At 40.2% G+C, this 26439-nt stretch overlaps 1 protein-coding gene across 2 annotated transcripts in view; it reads left to right on the top strand.

The window, feature by feature from the left end:
- Positions 1-19733, top strand: part of PUM3 (pumilio RNA binding family member 3) — a 38987-nt gene extending 19254 nt beyond the window's left edge. Inside the window, exons 13-18 of one of the 2 annotated variants that reach the window (XM_077817621.1) lie at positions 3529-3609; positions 8133-8275; positions 9490-9712; positions 11596-11683; positions 13981-14071; positions 19466-19733. In XM_077817621.1, coding sequence (XP_077673747.1) covers positions 3529-3609; positions 8133-8275; positions 9490-9712; positions 11596-11683; positions 13981-14071; positions 19466-19595 — 756 coding nt within the window. In that variant the 3' untranslated portion in view covers positions 19596-19733. The remainder of the gene's footprint in view (positions 1-3528; positions 3610-8132; positions 8276-9489; positions 9713-11595; positions 11684-13980; positions 14072-19465) is intronic. The other variant, XM_077817622.1, reaches the window with a different exon arrangement.
- Positions 19734-26439: the final 6706 nt, after the last annotated feature.

Below are 26439 nucleotides of genomic sequence, written 5' to 3'. Positions count from 1 at the left end.
TGGTTCTTGTCTTATGTGAAGGGGTAATTAACACTTCCTTATTTACTTTCTCCATACCATTCATGATTTTTATAGACTTTTATCATATCCCCCATTAGTCATCTCTTTTCCAAGCTGAACAGTGTTTCTCTCCTCATATGGAAGCTGTTCCATATCCTTAATCATTTTTGTTGCCCTTCTCTGTACTTTTTCCATTTCTAATGTATTTTTTTTTAGATGAAGTGACCAGAACTACACTCAGTATTCCAGGTGTGGGTGTACCATGGATTTATTTATTTAGTGGCATTATATTTACCGTCTTATTATCTATCCCTTTCCTAATGGTTGCTAACATTGTCAGTTTTTTTTTTTGACTGCCGCTGCACATTGAACAGAGATTTTCAGAGAACTATCCACAATGACTCCAAGATCTTTCTTGAGTGGCAACTGCTAATTTAGACCCCACCATTTTGTATATATAGTTGGGATTATGTTTTCCAATGGGCATCACTGCATTTATCAACATTGAATTTCATCTGCCATTTTGTTGCCCAGTCACCCAGTTTTGTGAGATCCCTTACTCAAGTTCAAAGCAAAAGAGTAACAATCTTGAGTAATTTAGTACCATTTACAAATGTTATCACCTTGCTGTTTACCCCTTTTCCCAGATCATTTATGAACATTAAACAGCACTAGTCCTAGTACAGATCCCTGGGTTACACAAAAAGAAAAGGAGTACTTGTGGCACCTTAGAGACTAACAAATTTATTTGAGCATAAGCTTTCGTGAGCTACAGCTCACTTCATCGGATGCATCTGGGTTACACAGTTGTTCATCTCTCTCCATTTTGAAAATTGACCGTTTATTCCTGCCTTTTGTTTCCTATCTTTTAACCAGTTACTGATCCAAGAGAGGACCCTCCCTTTTTTCCCATGACTGCTTATTTTGCTTAAGAGCCTTTGGTGAGGGGAGCTTGTCAAAAGTCCAAGTATACTATGTCCACTGGATCACACTTACGCACACATTTGTTGACCCCCTCAAATAATTCTATTAGATTGTTGGCGCATGATTTCCATTTACAAAAGCTGTGTTGACTCTTCCCCTGTCATGTTCATCTGTGTCTAATAATTCTATTCTCCAGTATAGTTTCTACCAGTTTACCTGGTACTGAAGGTAGGCTTATTGGCCTGTAATTGCCGGGATTGCCGCTGGATCCTTTTTTAAAAATTGGTATCACATTAGCTATCCTCCAGTCATCTGGTATGGAAGCTGATTTAAGTGATAGGTTACATACACAGTTAATAGTTCTGTAATTTCATTATGAGTTCCTTCAGAACTCTTGTGTGAATACCATCTGGTCCTGGTGACGTATTACTGTTTAATTTATCAGTTTGTTACAAAATCTCCTTTAATGACACCTCAATCTGGGACAGTTCCTCAGATTTGTCACCTAAAAAGAATGGCTTAGATGTGGGAATCTCCCTCACATCCTCTTCAGTGAAGACCAATGCAAAGAATTCATGTAGCTCAGGGGTGGGCAAATTTTTTGGCCTGAGGGCCACATCGGGTTTCTGAAATTGTACGGAGGGTTGGTTGGGGAGGCTGTGCCTCCCCAAACAGCCAGGCATGGCCTGGCCCCTGCCCCCTATTGACACCCCTTAATGTCTCATCCATGCATTGAGACCCTGCAGTTCTGCATGTCGAACTGGAAGCATTGCAGAGACTGCTTCCATGGAGATCCTGGACATCAATCTGTTACCTAGCAGCATAAATTTGGCCTTCAGGACCTCTCTCCTACATTTCCCTATGTCATTGGTACCTACATGTACCATGGCCACCGGCTCCTCCCTGGCACCACACATAAGTCTGTCCAGATGTCTCGAGATCTGTAACTTTCACATCCAGCAGGCAATTCACCATGCAGGTCTCCCAGTCATCACAAACCCAACTATCTATATTTCCAACAATCGAATCTCCCATTACTATTACTTATCTCTTTCTAATAAGTGGGGTTTCCTGCCCAAGAGAGATATCTTCACTGTGAGAGGACACCATGACATCATCTGGAAAGAGGGAGGATTCCAACTACAGGACCATTTCCTTCTGCTCCAGTTTGATATTGTCCTCTCTAAAATTTCCTTCCTCAACAGCACAGAGGCTATCAGACTGGGGGTGGGACCACTCTGCTATGTCCCGGAAAGTCTCATCTACACACCTGTCTGTCTCCTTCATATCCTCCAGTTCAGCCACTCTGGCATCAAGAGTCCATACTTGGTCTCTGAGAGCCATCAGCTTGTTTTCTGGGTTTAGGGTTTTTTTGGCGCGCACGCGTGTGTGTGTGTGTGTGGCCTACATTTAGAGAATGTTAGGTGTATCTGGCTTTCACACTCCCTCGCAAAACTCCCAGGTTTGCTGCTCCTGTTCACTAGCTCTGCTGGTCACATAGGAACTGGCTTTTTAAACCCCTGTTCTCCCCAAGTAGCCCTGCCTGCTAGTTAATGGATTCTAAAGGATTAGGGATCAAAGTCTCATTAAAATACTCTCAGCCTTGTCTACCAGACCACTAGGCTCTGCACATGGTCCCCCAAACAGACCACAATATAAGCTTCTTTCAATCAGGCACACAGCAAGCAAACTTACCCAAAGAGTCATGTAGTCACACCTGCTTCACCTGGAGAACTCCTTCACAGAACTCCCCTGTTTGCTGCTCCTTTTCACTAGCTATTATGACACATGCTTCAGAGCAAAAGCTAGCTGCCATCTGGAATCATGAATAAATCTTTCCTTCTCCATCTGCCTTCTTCCACAGTATCATATTCAGTTTGGAGAATTATTAGAATAATAACTTTTATTTGAAGCATCCAGCTTTGGCCACTAATGGACATGACTTGTTGGTCTGTTTCAGTATAGAAGCTCCTGTTTTGTTAGATGAAAAAGTCTATAGTATATACATATATGAATCACTTTGAAAGAGGCAACATGTAGCTAATAGTTAAGAACTGTGTCAAGACCTACTGGTTGTGCTCTTAAGGAAGTTGGTGGAAAGTATCTCATTGACATCTATGAGAGTTGGGTCTTGCCCTTATCCTGTAGGTTTGGATTTCACTGAGATTTGCTCCCAGAAATCTGGTGAGAGATGTTGACTGTAAGGTAAATCTACTGGAGAAATGAAATTTTATTTTTTATTCTGTAAAGCAAATCTTCGGCCTCAAATGGATGGGTATTCATAGAATCCAGTTGAGAGTTATTGAGAGTGCAGCATGCTGCACAGCTGTCTAGACAGGGAAATTCATCAGTGTATAGAGACAGCTCTGATTTTTATCACTTTTGTTTTAAACAAGATGCTTTTATTATAAATGTTACCTCCAGAAAATAATTTTATGTCGTAGGACTACTTCAGCCAGTCATTAGAGGAAATCATTCATCAGATCTCAGTGTAGTTTTTTGCAATTTGGACAAGTTTTCATCACAGCTAACATTTAGGAAATGATATTGTATGTGGGGCAGCATTGCATGTCTCTAAACCTTCTTGATGCCCTGCCCTTACAGGGTGAATTCTCTCACTTGGTCTTGCTGGCAGCATTTGATTGCATTGATGATACGAAGCTCATGAAACAGCTAATCATATCTGTAAGTAGTTGAATTTTCCTAACATATTCTATTAAATGTTACCAGTGCAATTAACAAAAGAGGTTATTCATACTTAGGATACTAATATATGACTTTCCTAGCCAGGTTTTCAAACGTTGTTTGTCTTCAGTTTTCTCTATCTTTATTTCAATGCATAGAGCAACTATTATGATTTTTCTTAGCATGAGGAGACCTTGGTGAAGGACTACACTTTTGAATGTTTATGTAATTTATATCCCCTTTACTACAGTCTTCAAACTAGATCTAAAATCTGCTGGAAACCCTACTTTGTACTTCTGCTGACTTAGCTAGGGACTAGTTGTACGAGAAATTTAAAGTATATTGAACTTCATTTCATTTATTGACTTTACAAAATTCTGGACTTTTTCAACTGAAATTCTTCAAAATAGACTGCAAGTAATAGATGACTTTGAGAGCTCTCACTAGTTCAACTAAGTTTCTTCAGTGCTAGAAGACTTTGTCGAACAGATATTTCATTTGACCCATCTAAGGATTACACCGAGAGCACTATGTAGTTTCTTACTGTGCAACGTTGTATTGTAATGAAGATTTGTCTTTGGTAGAAATGTAGTGCAAATCGAAAAATAACATTAAGTTCTGGGATTTCTCAAAGTGACAGAGATTTGTATTAAACTGCTAAGAGAAGTTGAAGAAACCTGGCCCAATACCTGGGAAAGGTGTAGTTTATTTTGAACAAGAAAATTCAAAGATTTTTGGTTCAGGTGAACAAAACATTAATCTGAGATAATGCCCGAGAGCTTGAAGTATCGACATAGTAGGTCAAACTAGCTGAACAGAGTAAGAAAAGAAGGTAATAGGAACATCGGATTATCAGTAAGGTCTAAAAGTCAGCTCTTCTGATTAAAAATGAAGACGAATGGTTATTAGAGAGATGGCACTATGTACCAGAGAGTAGGCAATGTGGTTTGACATGTAAAAGTCAAACTTAAAATTGGCTAAAGAATATTACAGTTTCAGGGCAAATGCACCTGTATTCCTGCTCCATGGCCCACTAAGGGCAACCAACTTTATGCTTTCAACTCCCAGTTATCACCTCTCTTGGGTGGTGATGCTTGTTGTACTCCTCCTGACCGGACGCTGCACAGCTCCCTGCCTTACATTATGATATCCCCAGCTAGCCAGACTGCCTAAAAAGGCCAACGCCTGTGGTTTGCTTTCTCTCTGGGGGCCCTGACCAGTGTATTGCCCACAAGTATAGGTTACCACACAGCTTCTTCTAAGCAAGTACATCTATTCCTAAGGTAGAAGCATTACAGAGAAAACATATTAAAACAATAAACAAACCTACACGCATGTGAAAAAACTTACCAGAACTTACCCCAAACTCCAGCCTTGGCCTCTGGTCAGTTTCAGTTGTTCAAAACCCACAACTGGCTTTTCCCCTTTGAATAGAAGTTCATCTCTCTTAGCTCCAGAACAGAGGCTGGCAGATCAGCTGTTTCTTTACTGATCTTGGCCTTCTGTAATAGATAATCAGCTGACAATGATCCTCTTCTCAGTGCATAGCTTCAAAAGGCTGGGTTTTTGCATAACTCAAGTTGGGAATTTGCTTTAACTTCTCCCTAAGAATTCCACAGGAAATCAACTTAAAACTTATTGTCCCCAAAGTCCATACTTTTTCTTGCAAATTTTCAGTATAGTCTTTTGAGCTCCCAGGTGTCTCATTTGTAATATCTACCCCCTAGAGCAGGAGTTCTCAATCTTTTTCTCTGAGTCCCTCATCTTCCCTCTGCCCCCCGCCCGCCAACATGCTATAAAAACTCCATGGCCCACCTGTGCCACAACAACTGTTTTTCTAAATATAAAAGCCAGGGCTGGTGTTAGGGTTAGCAAGCAGGGCAATTGCCGGAGGCCTCACAAAGCTAAGTTGCTCAGACTTCAGCTTCAGCCCTGGGTGGTGGGGCTTCATCTTTCTTCCCTGGGTCCCAGTGCATCTAATGCTGGCCCTGCTTGGCAGACCTGAAACCAGGCCCCTGGTTCAGAACTGCTGCCTAGAGAAGTTGCATATGATCCCAGCCCACAATGATACATCATATAATAAGGCCTTCCAGGAATATTTCAGGAAATTGCCATATCTGTCACAAATGTATCTCAGCCTTCTAGAGATGCAGATGAATTAGATCTCATATAGAAATGAATCTAACAAGCCTCTACAGTGAAAAGAATGTTCAAAAAAAAAAAACCCACTCCTTGGGATGATAAGAAAATAAATCTTTATTACTGGGAGGTCACAATGCTATGGTGTTTGACAGAACTAGTCTCTGCTTTTGTAGTGTTACAAAATTTGAATCCCTATGTGGCTTGCTGGCTGTTAGGGAACTAAGGGAAAGTTACTTTTTCTAAAGGGCAAAAGGAAAGCCTTTATTCCAGTCAACTCTTTTGGCTACACCGAGCCCTAATCCTAGATCCAAAAAACATCTCTGCTTCTTTCGGCCCTCATGGTTGGAACTGTAAATTGGGCTAGCCACATGTCTGGACTTAAGATTTGGGTAAAAAAGCTCTCATTCATGGTGGTAATAGACACAAAGTCTGTATCTAGTCTCTTAAAGATTGCAATATGGAAGGTGTTGGCAAAGAGACATTACACGACTGTGTTTCTTAAATTTTTCTTGAGTATTTTTCTATGGTCCTATAACAAAAAGCCACAAAATTCTCTAATACAGAATTTATTAAAAATAACTAGGGTTATGCTTTTGTTTCAGTGAACAAAGAAGTAGTTATGGTCTTGAAAACTTATGTAATGTATATTGATTTCAGACTCAAGATGAATATATTGTCTTTATTATGTTAAGTCAATATGACCATCAAGATACCTTTGTTACTAAATTAGCCATTTCAGATGACTGCTACGTTGAGTTTTGAAGTACTCTGTTTGTCTTTGTTGGCTGGTTGATTCTGATGTACAGTGTAAGTGACATTCATGCAGTAATGTTCAAGCCTCAGTCCTAACCCCTAGTGAGAAGAGAATACATGTTTTATTGCACAGAGAATACACTCTGGCCAAGGCCTGAAGTGTGAAGACTACAGAAATGAGAAGTGCAATAACTAATCCAGAAGCCAGTGCCAGATTAATACTTTGGATATCCTAAAGCAGTGTGTGTAAAATGTGCACATTTTTCCACTAAACAAAATTTTACCTGCTTTTGTGCATTTTCTTCATATTTTAGGTGGTAACAGTCTTGCTGTCTTCTGCCCAGCCCTCCCACCCCCCCCCTCCCACAGAACATAATCTTTATTAGCATGTGTTTTGGGAGATAAAGGGTGAAGAGGTACTGGTTCAATTGTTCACTTCATCTTGTACCAGCTGTTGTTGAAGGATTTCCTTGCTGGAAACCAGGGATTTTAAGAGATTTTGAAAAGCAGAAGGGTTACTTACAAACAGTATGGACATAAAATATACTGAAATTACCCAGAGCTCTGTAACACCATCCCTTTTGTTTCAGAAAATATAACTGAAATGTGCATTAATATTTTCCTTAAGTCTGCTGTAACAGTCTTTGAAAACTCTTTGGCTAACGTACAGGGTATTAATTCTTCTGCAATGTCCTGCAATTGGAAGGCAAAATCATATTGCCAACTTAAAACGAAATGTGTACACACAAAGCAGGAAGAACAGAACATGAACACACAGAAAACGTAGTGCTGGTAATAGATACTTCTTTTTGAATATATAGGCACTCTTCAATAAACAAAACAAAAAATCGTGGCCTATCAATGAGTTTTTTCGACACGCCTCTAGGGACACATGTGCGTTGTGCACCAGCATTCTTGTTTATGTAATGATTTTTCCTAGCCAGCCATTAATCCCTAGGAAATGCCCTCTGTATTTGTTACTAATGCTTCAGTAAACTACAAGTGATAATGGTTATTCTCCTAGCAGAAATGTGGCTTACTTTGTTACTTACAATTAATTATTGCTGCTGGATGTTCTCTGCCTAGCTGAATTCAGGATAACTTCTTTGTCTTCTTCCCCATCCTCAACTGTCCTTTGCATGCTGGCTGCTGCACAGATGAACAATTGGTTGATAATCACACCTGATGACTCGTGGTGTTGGCTATAACTGGGTGCTGTGATAATGTGTTCCCTTCCACCTTTTGTCTGTTGGGATTGTAACTTCTTTGGGGAGAAGTCTGTCTCTTACTACATGTTTGTACAGCACCTCGCACGATGGGGCCCTGATTTCAGGAAGTCTGAACACTATGGTAATGCAAATAATAATTTTTACTTCTATTTTATCTTCCATCCAAGGATATCAGAGCATTTTACAAACAAAAATCAAATATCAAAACTTGATCTCATTCAGCACTATACATTGACAAACTCCACCTAGACGTTATACACTGGGTTTTGAATTGTATCATGTAACTATAAATTATGACCTCTCTTTCCCCAGCTTTCAGTCTGAAAGTACTCAGACCAGGTTTGTTGCTGAAAAGTATTCTTCCAGCAGTGTGTTATTGATGTTTGTGTATATTTACAGGAGATAAGTGGTTCTTTGCCCAATATTGTAAACAACAAATATGGAAGGAAGGTCCTGTTGTACTTGCTAAGTCCAAGGGATCCTGCACATTTCTTACCAGAGATTGTCAAAATTCTGCAACAGGGAGATGGAAATGCTTACAGGTAACTAAAATGCATAACTGGCAGGCTGAAACAATCCACACACGTTTTGCCAACTCCAGCTTTTTGAACAGGACACTTAGTCATTGTTTTTGTTTTTTTGGTTTAAAGACCATGACAGTTTCTTTATGAAGATCAGTTACCACAATTGGTTTCCAAATAATGTCATTAATTTTACTGAGTTAATATTTTGCAGTTTCTATAACTTTTTATTTCTTCTCACTCTACAAACCCACATACAAACCAAACCACCAAAAGCAAATAAATGTGTCCGCTATCTGACAGAAATCGTAACAGTTGTGATGTGATTTTTGCCTAGATATATACCTAATATATGTGCATAGTGACTGTATTTGGGTTGCAGTAGTATTTCAACTGTACAAAGGAGAGGACAATTTTTACCCTTTGCTAAACTAGTTGAAGTCTCAGAACAGATTTAAAGCTTTTTTTTTTTTTTTTTTTTTGGGGACATCCATCATTGGTGTTCTAAGTTGTACAAGAGTAAACTTGAAATCTAGCAGTAAAAATGGAAGATTTTAGTTCTAATTCAGCCCCCCCACACGGTCTAATTTAGATAATTTTTTAAAAAGCTGAACTTAGTTTTTCTTAAATAATTAATGCATTGGTCACTTATCTGTATTTCTCCTTTGTGCATCAGCAGCCCTTCTTTATGTGTTGCCTTATTTGAGACCGTAATAAACCAGTCTGGAAGGCCCAAGATACACTGTGGGATTTTGAAGGATATTTATTTTGCCATTCTGCTAGTTTAACTGATGCTGATGTTTATTAAATACTGCAGAGATGGCTATTTCACAATGCTCTGTGAACAGTTTTCCTTACACAGTCTCTGTTAGAGCTTTGAGATGATGACAATGGCAGGACAAATAAGAATTAAAATGAAAGGGTGGAATTGGTGTGTATGGCACATTGGCAATCACCTTGAAAGTTAAAGACTACTGTGTCACCTGATTGGACACTTTTCTCGTTCTGGTTATTTTTAAAACCTCTGATGGTTATCCAAAGATCATATTAAACTTGATTTGCTGTGGAATACAGAAAAGGGACTGTGTTTTTTTTTTTTTAATTTGACCTTTTAATGAGGACATCATCTGTCTAAATAGCAAACATGGATTGAATTTATTTTTACTTGATCCTTTATACAAAACAAGTTTTCTGCAATAATTGGACCACCATATTGTGTATTACTATTTCACCAGTAAAAAAGATTCAGATGTGCGCCGTTGTGAACTTTTAGAAGCCATTTCCCCGGCCTTGTTAGGTCATCTGCAAGAACATGCCCAAGAAATGGTGATGGACAAAGCTACGTGCGTCTTGGTGGCTGATGTTTTAGGATCTGCTCTTGGTGACGTCCAGCCTGCCATGAATGCAATTGCTAGTTTGGCAGCAGAGGAGCTGGTTCCAGGTGGCAAAGATGGGCAGGTAGGTAACGCATCTAACACAGGGCAAGCAGTCGAGATATTGCTGTGAATTTGTTTCCAGTGTATCATTTAAATAAATAAGATTTACTACAGTTACCTAACACATGCTTTACTGGCTGCACTCTGAAACATTCCCTGTTAATGTGAATCCGCACTTTCTGTTGCATTTTCTGGCCACGTCTTGTGTATTTATATATTGTAACTGCATTTGAAATAATGATGGCTTAGCTAAGCATTTCATTTGCCTCTCTGAATCGGGTACTTAGTTCTTTGTAGTCTTGAATCTGCCAGACTAGTGTGTAAAAAAGTCTTTCTCTGACAGTGGATTTACATTTTTTGTGAGTGGCAGAAATGTATATTATACAGAATCTCTCGAGTTGTAGTGGTAGCAGTTAAATGAGACTATAAAGAATTTCTGCTCACAATGAAGATATTATCTTTGTGAAGGAGTTCAGTGGGTGTGAGCTACTAAATAAGCACACACCTGCACACAGGGAAGGGGCACCAAGATCCAACTTCTTAACTTTCTGACAAGGAAAGAAGGTTGGATTCCTATAGCAGTTTATTGTAATATTGCTAACTTCATCAGTAAGCTAAAGTCAGACTGTGTCTTCAGACATGCATGTGTGGTTTCCACAACCATGGGGAACTTCAGGAAGAGCTGGGAATCTAGAAGTATCCCAAGATTACAAGCTTTATTGATAAACCCCTCAGTCACAATGCACAACTCTCTCGATAGACCCTTCCGTCACAATGCAAATAGCATCATCAGCATACTGTGTGATTGGGCAAGCATTTACAGTCCTCATTCCCTCTGCCTTGCTTGAATGAACTTTCAGCCAAATTGCTCTCGCCCAATTCCCCAAGTTGGCCTGATTTTTGGGAAAGCAAAGATAATGCATTTTCCAGTTTTGAGAGGTAAAGCTGCATGTATTCATGGTACCACAGCGAAAACCACCCCTCTACTCCAGTGTTTTTGTGCACATATTGAATGGCTCAGCACAGGGAGCTGGACTAGGTGACCCTCTTGATGTCCCTTCTAGCTGAACATGTCTGTTCTTGTTAATATGAGCTGTGAGATACTAGATCACTTTCAAGATTCTGTTGGAGAGGGAGACAGGAAGTTGGTTTAATGATTAGGGATGGAAGTCAAATATAGTTCTTTATAAAATAAGAGCTGTTTTAAACTTCTTGTCTGTTCCAAGCTGAACTAAAACCAACTTATAAAGTTCAGGACCACCAGTGTTCCTTGCCCTATGATATCCAGACTGCCATCAAAGCACCTCACTGACTTACCTTTTCTAGTTGTGATTTCTCTCACAGCTCATATCTCTGATCTCCTTCTCTTTGCACATAAACCCCACTTCCACCATTTTATGACCAATCTGTGCTAGACTTCCACGTGGACCTCTTATATATTCCAACAAGCTCTGGATTTCCATATAAGCCATTTTTCAGTGCGTGTCAGCTGGTGAAAATTTGGAAGAGCCACAGACGTGCATAGAGGCAGCTAGACCAGGAAACTACACTTATGTGTTACTGGGAAGCTGAAGGTGTGTTTGCAGGCCAGGGGAAAGGGTTGGCTAGTGAGGAGCAGAGGATGTAGTCTGTGCACTGACAGTCTGGAATGGGGAATGGGTTGCACCTCTATAAGTTAATGTTTGAATAAGCATCCAAACACTTACATTCTCATCTGTTTTGATATTTGCTCATCGCTAATAGTGGTGAAATGGCACAATATGATGTGTTGCGGGTGGGGGGGAGCAAGTTGGAATTTTTTTTATAAAATCATCTGATAGTGTACTTTGCGTTTCAAGCATAAGCGCACCAATACATGTGTGAAAGACTCCTGAGTCTAACAGTTAATCATTGATTTGTTTAAAGCTTCACATTGCAGAGCATCCAGCAGGCCATCTGGTTCTGAAATGGTTAATAGGGCAAGATGAAAAAATGAGAGATAATGGAAGAGAAGGTAGGCTGGGAAATTCATCTTTAATAGACCATATGTCAGCTTTCAGCATAATTAAACTCATTGTGTAGGTTCAAACAAAAGATTGTTGTGTAAATTTTTAGATGTATCAGAATATGTAAAAGGTGGCAAAGAGGCAATAAATGGTTTAAATGTACTTTAGATGTACATAAAAAGTATTTTGTGTCTGTGCAGTTGTGAGATGCTGTATGAGTGAAGTGATGGAAGCTAAGCTCACTTTTTCCACCAGAGGAGGTTGACCTGTTTTTTAGAAACAGAAGATCCCAAATGTGCTTTGCTGGTATCAAGAGTGTAGTTTATTCCTTTGCCATTTTACTTAATAAATGTTAGCATGTTAAAGCTATCTGTTAGCATGTTAAAGCTATTTAAAACATAGACAAGATTGAAGATGGCATCTTTCTAATTAGAAAATGTGATGTTTTATTCCAGTTTATGAATATTGTGATCACCAGCTAAGCAGACCTATAATTACTAGAGTGTATTTGTTACTGCTGCTGGGTTACCACTTGCATTATAAAATTTCACCTCAAATATAGCACATCTCTGCTATTTTATGGCACAGATGTTATCATCCAGAATGTAATCTTAAAAAAAATTAATTCAACTTTTTGCTACAGAGCAACAAAATCTAGTACCTTGTGGATTTTTTCAACCTGGCCTAAGATGTCTTTCTACCATCCTAGTAAAATAACCTTTTTATGCAAAACTTGTATGGTTTTTTTACTGAGAGCTTTTACTAAGCACCATTAGGTATCTCGAATGCAACAGATTGGGAAACAGATTATGTAGTGTGTGTATTTTTTTTATTAGAGCTGGTTGAAATATTTTTGAGATGTTACTTCATGGAACAGATGGAAATATATTGGTTTTTGACTACATTTTCCTACGGAAGGAGTGAGAGAGAGGAAAAAATGTGCACAGAAGCTCTCAGGTTTCCAGTCTGGAAACCAGTGCAGAACTAAAACATTTCAAAAGTTGCTGTGAAACAATTGTCCTACAGGCAGCTCTGATTTTTTTTTGCAGTGTTTAATTGTCTTTAATTTGCGACAATTTCCATGCAACTGTGTTGAACCCCTGCTACACTTTTCTTTCAAAGGCAATACATAGAAATCCCTGTTAGTATGGTTTCGCATTTTTTACCAGATGCCTGCTTCTAATGCTGATATAAAAGCTGAGATAGGAGTTCAGATGATTATGGAGTAGACGTTACTAGGCTTTTTTTGGTGCATTAATTATATTGGTCTATGTTTAACCTATCTTTTTTTTTTTTCTTTTTTTTGGTCTCACTATAGTTCTGATATCTACTGTTCTCTGTCAGAGTTTGGGTTGGCACAGTTTTAATTCCTTATTAGTATTGAATTAGAACTTTTTGTCAGTTCCATCATTCAAATGTTAAAGGGGGGAATTTTGTCTGAATATCTTTTATCTACCAGCCTAATTTAGACAACTGGTAGTTGATCAGTCCCTAATGTGCAGTTCTACTCTGTAAAGTGACTTTAAAATGGAATTTGGTGTTTATAGTTTCTCAGTTTCAAGATCAAATTTGATGATGATTTTACAATTTAAATGTTTTTCTAAAGGCCACTCGTGCAAACTCAGCCTGGGATCTGAAAGTCACACTGCGCTCTTCCCTTCTTACACATCACCAGTATCAATGGTTCTGCAAGACCAGTTGTGCCCTCAGGGACACAAGTGTAAACTCTGTTGCTCCAGTGGCATTGAATAGAGGCAGCTGACGGCCCGTAATGGGAATAAATTTAAAATAATTCTGTTGGCAGTGCATGAGAAGGGATAGAGAACCTTCTTACTCTTAGCCATGCTGACAGCAGGGATAACAGGTGCAAAACTTGATCTTGTTTTGGTCTTGAAAGTAAGTGACGATGATTGAATGCACGCAGGAAGCAGATCTTTTCAGTAGCAAGGCACCCTTTACCAAGTTCCTTTTCAGTGTAGAAACATGCTTTTTAAACATGAATAGCTTTTGGTACTCTGTTAAACAATTAAATAGTAGAAAGAAACAAATGTGTGTCTGTCTTTATACCAGTGAGTTTTCATACAATTCAGTGTTGCTATTGTCTAATTAATTCTAAGCATTGCTTAGAATTAGTCTCACGTTTGCAAAGGTATTGACTGTATTGAATAGTCAGTTATTTTGACAGTAAGCAATAGCTTCTAAATATAGATTGGATTAAAATGTTTGATTAAATCACTGTTACAGAGGACTTTTGAGTAGGCCACGTTGAGTAATTTCACCTCGCTCTTTTTTCCCCATCTAATAGGATGTTTTGCAAGAACATTGGTGGAATGTGTCAGCATTAAGAATATGAAGTCCTGGGCAGAAGTAAATCGAGGTGCCATGGTTCTTTGTTGGTATGTAGGACACATGTGTGTTTCTAATTGGGTCCCATTGTTTTAACTCTTATACAGAGAATGCCATTCAAGTTTTCAGCCAAAATAAGTCAGTTTTCACACACTTAACGTACTTGCTTTTAATTGTGGTGTTTACAAGCATGCTGTAGAGCAGTGGTGGGCAACCTGCATCCCGTGGGCTGCACACGGCCCATCAGGGTAATCCGCTGGCGGGCCGCGAGACAGTGTTTACGTTGACTGTCCACAGGTGTGGCCGCAGTTCACCGTTCCCAACCAATGGGAGCTGCGGGAAGCAGCGGCCAGCATGTCTCTGCTGACGGTCAATGTAAATGCTGTCTCGCGGCCCACCAATAACCCTAACAGGTCGCGTGCAGCCTGCAGGTTGCCCACCACTGCTGTAGAGAATAACACTTGGCACATGCAAGCACAGACCAAACCTATTAGCTCCCTGAGCTCAAGCTTTGGTACTGCTATGAAATAGCTCTGTGCTGGAAAAGCCTTCTAGAGATTGAAAAACTTACTTATTTCTAACACTGTGCCCACCAGTGTCCCTACCACGTGTATGAAAATCCTGAAACAATATGCCAGTATATACTAAATATGTTTTGTTCTTGGATGTGCCTGTATTCAAAGGTAGCAAACAGGTATTCGGGCATCTTCTGTAAAATGTTGTTCAGTTTGTCTGCTGTACAGGCTGTCTCTCAAGGCCTTTCCTGTGGTATTGGAGTTATGTTTGTGTTGTTCTTCCTGGGCTGGAGGGGTGGTGGTTCTTAGAGTAAGCCATGCAAAAGTGTATTATGTGCCAACCTGTTCTCTGTAATAAAGTCATGAGCCACAAAGCCCACTGTCTTCCTCACCTCCCCAGGATTAGACCATCCTACTTTGCTTATTAATACATTTGTTGGCATTTAGTAAATAGGTGTCAGTTTCACTTTGTAATAGAAACTTTCAGTGTCACATCAGAGAAATCTGGAAATGGGTGGCTTAGTAAACCCTAAACATCTAACCTGTGAGGTTTCAAAACTCTCAGTTGAGCAGAGATAACAAAATTACCTAATTAGCTTTTCAAAAGTATCTGACAGAACTGAGTCAAACACAGCTAGCAACTTGAAGTAGACAAAATATCCTTTGTAAATTTAAAAAAAAAAAAAATCATTTAGTTGAATCTGTCTCTTTGCTTTCCAACTCTAATTCCTATTGCTGTAGGGTAAGGATAGTCTGATGCTCAGACTGATTCTGTAAATAATTAGAAACCATTTAAGTGATGAAAATGTGATTATTGTGATCCAAGTTCAGTTTTAATTCTCAAAAAGAAAAGGAGTACTTGTGGCACCTTAGTGGCACCTTACTCTAAGGTGCCACAAGTACTCCTTTTCTTTCTGCGAATACAGACTAACACGGCTGCTACTCTGAAACCAGTTTTAATTCTGTTTTGCAAACTTCAGTAGGGTTGCTGTTGATGGGAATTGGTCGTGAAACATACTATTTGCATTCAAACTAATTTAGTAAACTGCATTGTGATAGAATTGTTTGACTTACAAAGAGTTTTCACATCTTTTTTCCTTAGCTTTTATAAACAGACCCCTAATGTTTGATGAGCACATTTAATTCCTTTAAATTCTCTAATCCTGCACACAGATATTCAGTAGGATTTGTGTAGAATGATTCGTACATTGACAGTATGTTGTTACTTAACATTTGTCCTTAACTTAGGGCTTTGAGATTTGTTTAAAAGATTAACTCATCCCTGGTGCCACTGGCAGTATTCTTTATATATGTACCCTTTATTGAATTATTTTCATCCTACATATTAGAGTATTCAAGAAATTGTCTATCTTCACCCTTCACGTTTTAATGATTAAGGCTAAGATTTTCTCATGGATATTTTTAGTAAAAGTCACAGACAGGTCACAGGCAATAAAGAAGAATTCATGGAAGCCTGTGATCTGTCCCTGACTTTTACTAAAAATATCCATGATAAAATGGGAAGGGGCTGGGTGGCTGGGATCTTCAGAGCCCCCACTTCCAGTGGGGACTCAGAGCTCCAGGGTGCCCCTAGCCCCACAGCAGCCAGGGAGCTGCAGGGGTGCCCCTGCTGCCCATGGCAGCTCAGAGGTTGGGGGCTCGCTTCCTCAAGCGATAGGGGTACCTCACAGCTCCCTGCCGCTGCAGGAGGAAGTGGGACCCTGCAGCTCCCAGCCTCCAGGGCTGAAGTCATGGATTCCGTGACTTCCGCAACAAAATCGTAGTCTTAATGATGATTCAGATACCACTGTATGATAGTCACATTGACTTTTTGATTTAAAAAAATATATCTGTACCTTTTACAGGTGCTGTGTCTAAAATCATATGACTGTACATGTGTTCCATCAAAATATACATAATTCACTTTGGTTTAATAATTTGTAGACTGCCACATTTCCTTCTCTGAATTCTCCCAGAAAATTACCAAGCCTGGTCACTAGTATTAAGAGAAACTGGATAAATCACAGGATTTGTAATGAATATGGGACCTTTTAATTGCTATGTCACAAGTTCAGGTCATTAGTGACTGAAACATTGATTGGTACCCTAACAGTTTGTAGATTCAGTTAATTTCCTAGTAGACAAGCATCCACCCCTCAAACCTCACAACAGTTAGTGCTGACTGTGACACACTTGGTAGTAATCTCAGTGGAGAGACCAAGGACAGAATGTGAATGGAGACCTTGCCTACCCCTGGAGCTGGTAATTTGGGTCACGATTGAGGGAGGTTGTTTGGGAAGTGTGGATTACTGATGCTCTGTGGCTTCAGAGAGGAATTGTTTTCCAAGATTGTCAATCCAATGTCTTTCACCAATACTAAAATCTAACCCCTCCCCAAAGGAGAGGGAGACACACATACACACTGGTTTATAAGTATGTCGTTTCCTCTTGTACTAGAATTTCCAGGCTTTCATCACAAATTCATCTTTGTAGATAGGAATTCTTTCAAGGGCTTCACATTTATTTATTTATTTGCTAATTAATAAATTACAGCTTTCAGGTTTTTATCAGCTTTTCATGCATTATTTTTTTGTTATTGTAAGATGCTCAGAGCAACTTGACGAGCTGCTTTTTTCCTTCATTTTGTGTGGCACTCATTTAACTTCCATAATGTGTAATAATTAATCTTATCCATGCTTAATTGTGTGCTTTTAGTCTAAAGATGCTGCCTAAATTATACAGCAGTGTTGAGCTCAAAAAGTACTTTAATCAGATACGGGTAATGACTACAATATTTTTTTACATAAAATATTTAAAATGTTGTTGAAATACAAAAAACAAAACAAAGATGTACATATAAAAGGTGCCCCTGATATTTCTGTCAGTTTCTCCTTTTGCCAGTAAGGAGCCCAAATGGCTGTAGGATTTTATCTGTCTTTTGTTTGTTCCTGTTTTAAAAGTGCACTTTCTGCCTGCAGAATTTGATTTTTGTTCATTTTTTGTTAGTTTATAGAAGCATCTATTCATATGCCTATCTAAATCTCTGCTTTACCAATCCAATTCACTTGAAGGTCTTGGCTTTGGTATTTATAGAAGCTTAAATTGCTGCCCTATTTTGTGTCGCAAATGTGCAGTCTGTTAATCACCATAGCATGTGCTGAACGCTTCTGATATTTTTGTCACCCTTGATGAACTGGATTTTATAATGGAGAATCAAAGGTCTCCTGGTTCTGATCGCAGACTGGTGTAAATTAGGCGTAGTTCTATTGACATCTAAGTGGAGTTACACGAGCGTTCAGCTAATGTAAGATCAGAATCCAGTTCACTTGTGCACATAGCACAGTGCAATTTCCTATTGGCAACTTGCTCAGAATTAAAATTATATGGAACCACTACATGAATGATACTATTCTCTTTAAGTTCTTATACTTCAACCATTGCCATGGTATTTGAATGCCTGATAACCTGGACATAAGGATTATATCCAGTATTGAGAGACCATGAAAAAATGTGTGTCAAGAATAACAGGCATAGCTTTTAGAATTCCTGTATATTGTATCGGCAAAATACATAAGGCTTTTTATGCAAGTAAGAGGTCTTATGAGTCAAAGAGGACAACATATATTTTGCCCCTTTAGAATACATAATTGCAAATATTCAGCAATTATTCTCTTTAAAGAATATGGGGATCTGAAATTCCTGTTCAGTTTGTTAATTCAAAAAGCTTGCAAACTGCTATACAAAACTCAGCTCATGTGAGCAGTTAATAAATAAAACTTTTCATCAGAAATTTATAAAAAGCAGTCCAGAGTGGATTACACTGTAATATGCTCTTTTCCAAATGGTAAACCATACCAGTTTCTGCTTGCTTTTTACCTTATAGAATGTTAATTTTCTACATACTTGGCATGTTTTTTTCAGTATCCTGCTTCTCGTGCTCCTTACTAGTTTGTGTTGCTTGTGGATAGGCAATATGAATATGACCTTTATCTGTGCTGGGCTCTTTTTTTTTTTAAAAGAAACAAAGTTCCCCCTTAGATTGTAAGAGAACTTCTAGTTATAACTAAAAGCTTAACAGAAATTCCCAGTAGGACTTATAAGTCCATAGTCAAAGAATTACATCTCGGAATAAAGTAGCTGAAAATAGAACTGCTCTTTATTGGATGTGGCGTGGCTTCCTGGCTCTTGTACCATCAGCCTATGTGGGATTTTAGGTCATAGGGAGGAGACCAATTTGTATATAAACAAACTAAATGCCTCTTTTCACATTCCATGCTTGGTCTATTTATCCTTGTTAAGAACCTAGCAAATTAACAAGAGGTTATAGTTGGCTAATCGCAAGTTCATGGTAAAAACCGTAGAAGTTGGAGATGTTAAAGATCTGTTGTCCATCACCTAGCCAATGGATGTTTGTTCCTCATAGTGTAAAGTCCTAAGCAACAGGGCATCCTACTGCTGCTTACATAGGTGAAAATGTTCTGTGTAGACTAACCTCACTGCTGGGAAGCTTTTTTCCTGATGATCATCCTAATTTTTTTTTCTTAATTTCATCCATTCCTATTAGTTATACATCCTTTTCACTGCTGAAATAATACTACTTTTAAGCGAGGAAACTGGCTTTCCATGGTAACAGAACTTTACATAGTTTATTTTTATTCTATGGTTCTGGAGTGTAGAAAGCCCAGAGTGTCAAGTAGAGACTACTAGATCCACAATAGAGCTATGCCATCATTTGCTGGGTACTGCCTGGTGGAATTGCTTCCATATTTTTTTGTGTGTCTCTGTGTGAGAGAGAGAAAATCAGTACCTGGCCTGAAGCAGGTCTCTTTTTAAATAGTTAATGATTTTATTTATACTGTCTGACAGTATTTTCGTTTGACTTAAAAGTTGACCTTTTGAAATATAATGTTTTCTCCCCCTTTCTTGTAGCCTTCTCCGAAGCACAGATCAAGAAGTGGCAAATAAAGTCAAAGGAGGACTAAAAAGCCTCATTCCGAAATTGAAATGCAATAAAAATGTAAAAGGAATAGAGGCTCTGCTAGAAATGTTAACTTCCTAATTTAAATGAGGTTCAGAAAGACCAGTTTCCTATCATTGTAACCAAATACAAGTCAGTGGAGGTTTTGCACAATGTTTGATTATTTTTGTAATATCCTTTGTAAAAGTGTATTTGTAAATTAAACTGTTTCTAAAATGATTTGGCTGTTCTGCTCATAAATCCAGTTGTCTCTAGTTTCAGAACCTGAATGACACTGAATCCATAATCAGGGATTTTAAGCTCTCGCAGACTAACAACAGTTTATCAAGGCATCTGAACATCTAGCTCAAAATTTAAATCTCTGCTTGTTTTTCCCATTATCTTGTATAAAACCTATTTATACTGCTAATAATTATATATACTTCTTTTAAAAGTGATCACCTAATTACAGTATAAACTGAAACACATCTTCTGGAGATATTCTTATTTACTGAACAAATCCATCCGTTCTTAATAATGATCTTCTCCATCTGGCTGGCCTTGTTTTAAAAAAACAAACCAAAAAAAATCCCTCCCTGTCCTGTTGAACAGAGATGGATGTGACATGCAAAGTTTGAGAGATCCTGATAGTAGCTCTCAAAAATTGCTTTGGCTTTTCAAATAGATCTGAAAGGGGTCAGTAGTTATTTGTAATGGGTTATGCAGATTTCTTACCGGCAAAATGCTTTTTCTTCACTCCTCCACTAAGCATAGGCTTTTTTAGCTTAACATTTGAGGTGTTCAGCAAATGGAATTTCCTGTTTGTCTCCTCCTTTTAGTGGAAACAAAAGTGAATTTAATGAACGAATTTAATGTACTTACAATTACTGTTGGCTGATACATTTTAACTAGCCTTGAGAAAATAGAACAGTACAGTGACGCCAACCACAACATGCATATAATCTCTTGGCCCAGCAGAATGTAGAAATATGACATAAAACACAGCGTAATCACATCTGGCACAGGATTAATTCACTTCCTTATAGGATATATCCTTGGCTAGTATTTGAGCACTTGCTCTCGTGAGAAGTCCCAGTGAAGTCATTGAGAGAAAAGCATGCAGGATCCAAGCCCTAGTATTTGAGCCCATCCCTGCTCTTAGTAAATTAATGGAATTTTACTTTCCTGAGAGCAGCACTGGGCCCATAGTTAGTGCAATACTGTTGAGGTTTTAAACTCCCCAAAATCAGGAAACTCAGGGTTAAGGTTTGCATTGTGACAGTATTTTTACCTCCTGTACTTGTGCAGTATTGCAGCTTTTAATTACATGAACTTATAACTCAGGAAATGTAACATAGTATCTGCAAGTATTTATATAAAAAGTATGAGTTAATAGTGCAAGTTCAGAAATTTTCACTTGAAGGATGAAACCTTGAAGTGGCTTGAAACTTTTGGCAATCTTGAAGGGATGTATATTAAAAATTTGCCATATTTATAACAGCAAATATTTAACCATTGTTTTCTGGTAAAATATAACTTCCTTTGGTTTAAGATAATGAATAATATAACTTTGATTGTAAATTGTATAGCTGTTACTGAATTGAAATACATGACAAATTAGGTTTTTCTAAAAGGTTTATATCTAAACCAGGGGTGGGCAAACTACAACCGACGGTCTAGACATTTTAAGCCAGCCCTCGAGCTCCCGCTGGGGAGCGGGGTCTGGGGCTTGCCCCACTCCAGCGTTCTAGCCAGGGAGCAGGGTCGGGGGCCACTCCACGCTGCCCCCAGAAGCAGCTGCATGGCCCTGCTCCGGCTCCTTTGTGTAGGGGAATCCAGGGGGCTCTGCTCTGCGTGCTGCCCCCACAGCTCCAATTGGCTGGGAACTGCGGCCAATGGGATCTGCGGGGCAGTGCCTGCGGACAGGGCAGCACGCAGAACTGCCTGGCCATGGTTCCGCATAGGAGCCAGGGTGGGGACATAGCCACTGCTTCCGGGAGCTGTTTGAGATAAGCGCCACCCAGAGCTTGCACCCCTGAGCCTCTCCCTGTGCCCCAACCTCCTGCCCCAGCCCTGATCCCCTTCCCACCCTCTGAACCCTTCAGTCCCAGCTCAGAGCACCCTCCCGCACCCTAACCCCAGCCTCACCCCAGAGCCTGCACCCCCGCCGGAGCCTGGACCCTTTCCTGCACCCCAACCCCCTGCCCCAGTCCTGATCCCCTTCCTGCCCTCTGAACCCCTCAGTCCCAGCCCAGAGCCTCCCACACCCCAAACTCCTCATCCCCAGCCCCACCCTGGAGCCCGCACCCCGAGACAGAGCCTGAACCCCCACACACTACTCCCCTGCCCTAGCCCAGAGTCCCCTCCTGCACCCTGAACTCCTCATTTCTGGCCCCTCCCTGGAGACCACACCCCCAACCAGAGCCGTCATCCCTTCCCGCACCCTAGCCCCAATTTTGTGAGCATTAATGGCCCACCATACAATTTCTATTCCCGGATGTGGCCCTCTAGCCAAAACGTTTGCCCACCCCTGATCTAGACAAAGATTATTTCACTAGTAAAAGAATAACTTGTACCTTATTAAAATGGAAAACTTCTTTTAGGATGCTGGGTTGCTTTTGAGCATCAATTTAATGTGCAAATATGTAGAGTTGCACATGTTCTTTTTCAGACTAAACTTTTCAATAGGAGCTTCAGGGCTCATCTATGAAAATCAGGCTACCTATTTAGGGTGTCTAAATGTGGGTTCCGGTGCCTGGCCTTACACATGAAAATTTAACAATTCTGGCATCAGCATGCAAAAAATTAAGGAAACAAAAACCATTCAGTGTTGCTGTGTTGTGCCCAGGTTCTATTATCTGCATTAATTTCTAGTTTTATGTTTAATACACATATATCCTAAAACAAATGAAACACATTGTGTAATCTTCATGAGAAGCAAATCTCTCTTGCTTTCCAACTATCCACAGAATAACACGCTATACAGTAACTCCTCGCATAACGTTGTAATTATGTTCCTGAAAAATGCTACTTTAAGCAAAATGATGTTAAGCGAATCCAATTTCCCCCATAGGAATTAATGTAAATGGGGGGGTTAGGTGCCAGGGAAATTATTCTGAAGCTTGGTTGAGGTGGTGAAGTCAGAGGGTGGGATATTTCCTAGGGAATGCCTTACTGCTAAATGATGAACTAGCACTCGGCTGAGCCCTCAAGCGTTAACACGTTGTTAGTGTAGCCTCACATTCTACAAGGCAGCAGGAATGGAGGGAGGGGAGACAGCATGACAGAGAGAGATCAGCAAGTTGAGACAGCAGCTGCTGCCAGCAAGCTCCCTTTGTCCTGAGCCCTGTTGTGTCCATCCCCCTTCCTCCGCTCTGTGGAGATGGATAAAGGAGCAGGGGAAGGGGGAAACCCTGATATTAGCACCCCTTCCCTGCCCCTCCACTGCACAGCAAACAGGAGGCTCCCAGGAGCAGCACAGGGCAATGCGGGGAGGGACAGCTGAACTGCCCGGCAATTGATAGCCTGCTGGGTGGCTGCCGCACGCAGAATTTAGGGGAGGTGATGGGGGGCTGCCGGTCCACCCTGGTTCCAAGGACCCACCAGCTACCTCCAACAGGTTGCTCTTTCCCCAAGCCGTGGACAAAGCAGGCGGCTACCAAACAACGTTGTAAGGGAGCATTGCGCAACTTTAAATGAGCAAATTCTCTAATTGGTCAGCAACGTAACAATGAAACATTAACTGGGACGACGTTAAGGGAGGAGTTACTGTATAAAGAACTCTGTTGTGTTGTGAAACCAAAAGTCCTAACCAATAAATAGATGAATAGAATATTAGGTTAATTAAACCTGGAAGTGCACACTTGCATGTCATAATTAAAGCAAATAGATTCCACCATTATCTCAGTTCATATCTACTGATGTGGCCATACTGTGCTGACTATGCTTCTTTCTGATCCCACTTAATCTTATAAATAGTAGTAAACACTTAAAGGTTAATCCCAATTAGACCTAGTTGGCAGTGACATCAAATGTTCGTACACGTATCCATTCCAGGATCAGCTATTGAAGGACTGTTGCAACTCATCCATTTCTTTAACTGGATTTTCTCTTGTGACAGTGGAACAGTTTTGATTAGCATCAGATAATGAATTTAAACTGTAGTGAAGTGTTTCCAAAATTACTGCCCTAAATAACGAACCTGACAGAAACAAGTAGCAGCATTTGTGACTGAGTGAGTAATGATAGCAATGATGGAATAATAGATCATTAGCTACTTTCCTCAACTGCCTCACAATCAAAGAAAAATGTCTGGCATATATGAATATTTCTCTGTCCAGAGAACTTACAGGCGTTAGAGAAAATAAGGTACCACTAAAGATAACCAGTGGTAGACTGAATTGCAAAGTTGTATACGAATATTTGCTTATATTATCCTGGTAGGTCTTTACTTTCTTCAATTCCACATACTAGTACCTCTGACTGAACAGCCCCATATCTTCCTCTCCTCCTACCTCAAAATTATCCTAATGCCTCTAGAACTGATTGCTGTTGTTTGATTCATAATTTGATTATATATTTCTCATGTCTTGTTTCTCTATCTAGAGACACTTTCACTCAATTCTTTCTCCTGAATTCCTATTAGGTTATTCCTCCTTTTGTATCCCGTGCAAATATGACCACTTGGCTTGAAGTTCGTTTTTGTTTTCAAGTGTTTGGTTTTTATTAGAACATCTACTGGCAGCTACCAAGGAAAGTTGGAGTGCAAGCTCTTTGGAGCAAGGACTGTCTCTTACCATGTGTTTGCAGCAGCTAACATAAAGGGGCCTCTTGGCACTGCAATAAATTGTTGTTACGCTTATGTTAAAATTTCTACTGTTTTCACATAAGAAACAAGTCAAACTTCTGTTAGTGTCACACAACATCTCTGAAAACTGATTGTCTGAGATGGGGAGGAAGATTTTTCACATCTATTATGAAAGGGACTTTTTTTGAGGGTTAAGGAATTATTCATATGCAATATGTAAATCATAAATTACTTATAAAGAAAAAGGATTTGACACTGGGGGGCAGAGGAGGGGAGATAATTTTTCCTGATCCCTGGTGAAACTAACAGACACCATGTCGTTCATTTCCTCGTCTGCTGTGGGACCTCCTTTGTGTGGGGAGATGGAGATTGATAGACATGGTGATTAAAAGACCTTGATAGTATTTCCTTGTTCTTCCCTCTCTGAAATATTGTACCCGGTGAGCCACTCATGTTACATACATTAGATAATGTAACTTACAATATTGCCAGTACTTAGCGTGTACTGTTAACTATTGTTTTTCTAATAGAGAAGAAAATGGCTTGTTACAAGAATATTTCAGGAATTTAGAGCTCTTATTTGTGTTAAAACACCTAGCCAGAGGAAAAATGATTTTCCTTCTAGGTCAGTGATACTCAGACCTCAGTGGTTCAAGAGCCGAATTACTGATCAACGTTACCCGAAAGAGTAGTGTGAATTCATTGTTTCATTTACTATAGTACTATACATTCAGATTTAAACAGTATGATGGGGAAAATATTTAGTTTTATATTAGGGTTGGCGATAATCGCAGTTTATTCACGCGATTAACTCACCCTAATTTTAACATGGTGTTTTTCCCAGTATAGGCAAGGTCCATGCAGCTTGAGCGGTATCTTAAGTGTAGTCCCTAATATGAAACAGCTTGAGAGCATAAACAGACAAAACCATAAATCATACCCAAAATGTGCAGAGGGGCCTAGCGCAGTGTTTTTCAAACTTCAGGTCGTGACCCAGTACTGGGTCGCCGCATGTCAGGCACTGGGTTGCTCCCAGTCAGCACCGCCAACCGGGACGTTTAAAGTCCCGTCGGCAGTGCTGCTCAGCTAAGGCAGGTTAGGACCTACCTGTTTCAACACCGCACTGCGCCCTGGAAGCGGCCAGCAGTGGGTCCGGCTTCTAGGCATGGGGGCCACAGGGATCTGCACGCTGCCCCTGCCCCGAGAAACCGGCCAATGGGAACTGGGAGGGGAGGGGGGTGGTGTCTGTGGGCGAGAACTGAACTTGCTGCTGGCTCCTTCCGGGGCGCAGCGCGGTCCGCGGTGCCAGGACAGGTGGGAAGCCTGCCTCTGAACCCCGGCTGCACCACTGACTGGGAGCTGCTGGAGATACGTCTACACCCCAATCCCCTGCCCCAGCCCTGACCCCTTCCAAACCCAAAACCCTTCCTGCACCCCAATCCCATCATCCCCAGCCCAGAGCCCCCTCCCACACCCTGAACCTCTCATTCCTGGCCCCACCCCACCCCAGCCTTGAGCCCCTCCCACACTCCAAACCCCTCATCCCCAGCTCTGTTGGGCATCAACAATTTTCTTCAGTTGGGTCCACAGAAAAAAAGTTTGAAAACCACTGGACTAGGGGATGGTTCTAGTTTAGAGGGCCATATTTTTAGGGTGATTGTCAGCATTGTTATTGACACAGCATTGGTGGGCTTTGTGAATGAGGTGAACTTGAAGGAGGGGTTTGAATGAGGAGAGGAGTCGGCACCTGGCACTTTGGGTCAGGGATGTCATTTCAGGCCTAGAAAGCAGCATGAAAGACAGCACAGAAGCAAGGGAGTGATGTGGTAGAATGTGTTGGTGTAGCAAAGGGGACAAGAGAGCAGAGATGTAGCCAGGGGCAGAATTCTGAAGAGGAGGATGAGAAGGCTGAACTTGATGCAGAAGACAAGAGAGAGCCATTGAAAGTGTTCAGAGAGGCGTAATTTGTCTGAGCAATGGGTGCTAAAAGCACTACATTTTGCATCCTGGGCTCTTGGGAGACCAGATAAGAGATTTACATTAAATCAGCTCTGTCATAAAGGATTTTGTATTGCTTCCAGTGCATGGAGAGTTACTAATTCATATAGCCCCCCATGCAGCAAAATAAGAATTTACTCA

The sequence above is a fragment of the Eretmochelys imbricata genome, chromosome 5 (genome assembly GCF_965152235.1).
Source record: "Eretmochelys imbricata isolate rEreImb1 chromosome 5, rEreImb1.hap1, whole genome shotgun sequence".
Classification (NCBI taxonomy): Eukaryota; Metazoa; Chordata; order Testudines; family Cheloniidae; genus Eretmochelys; species Eretmochelys imbricata.
This window is presented reverse-complemented; position numbering and strand designations above follow the sequence as displayed.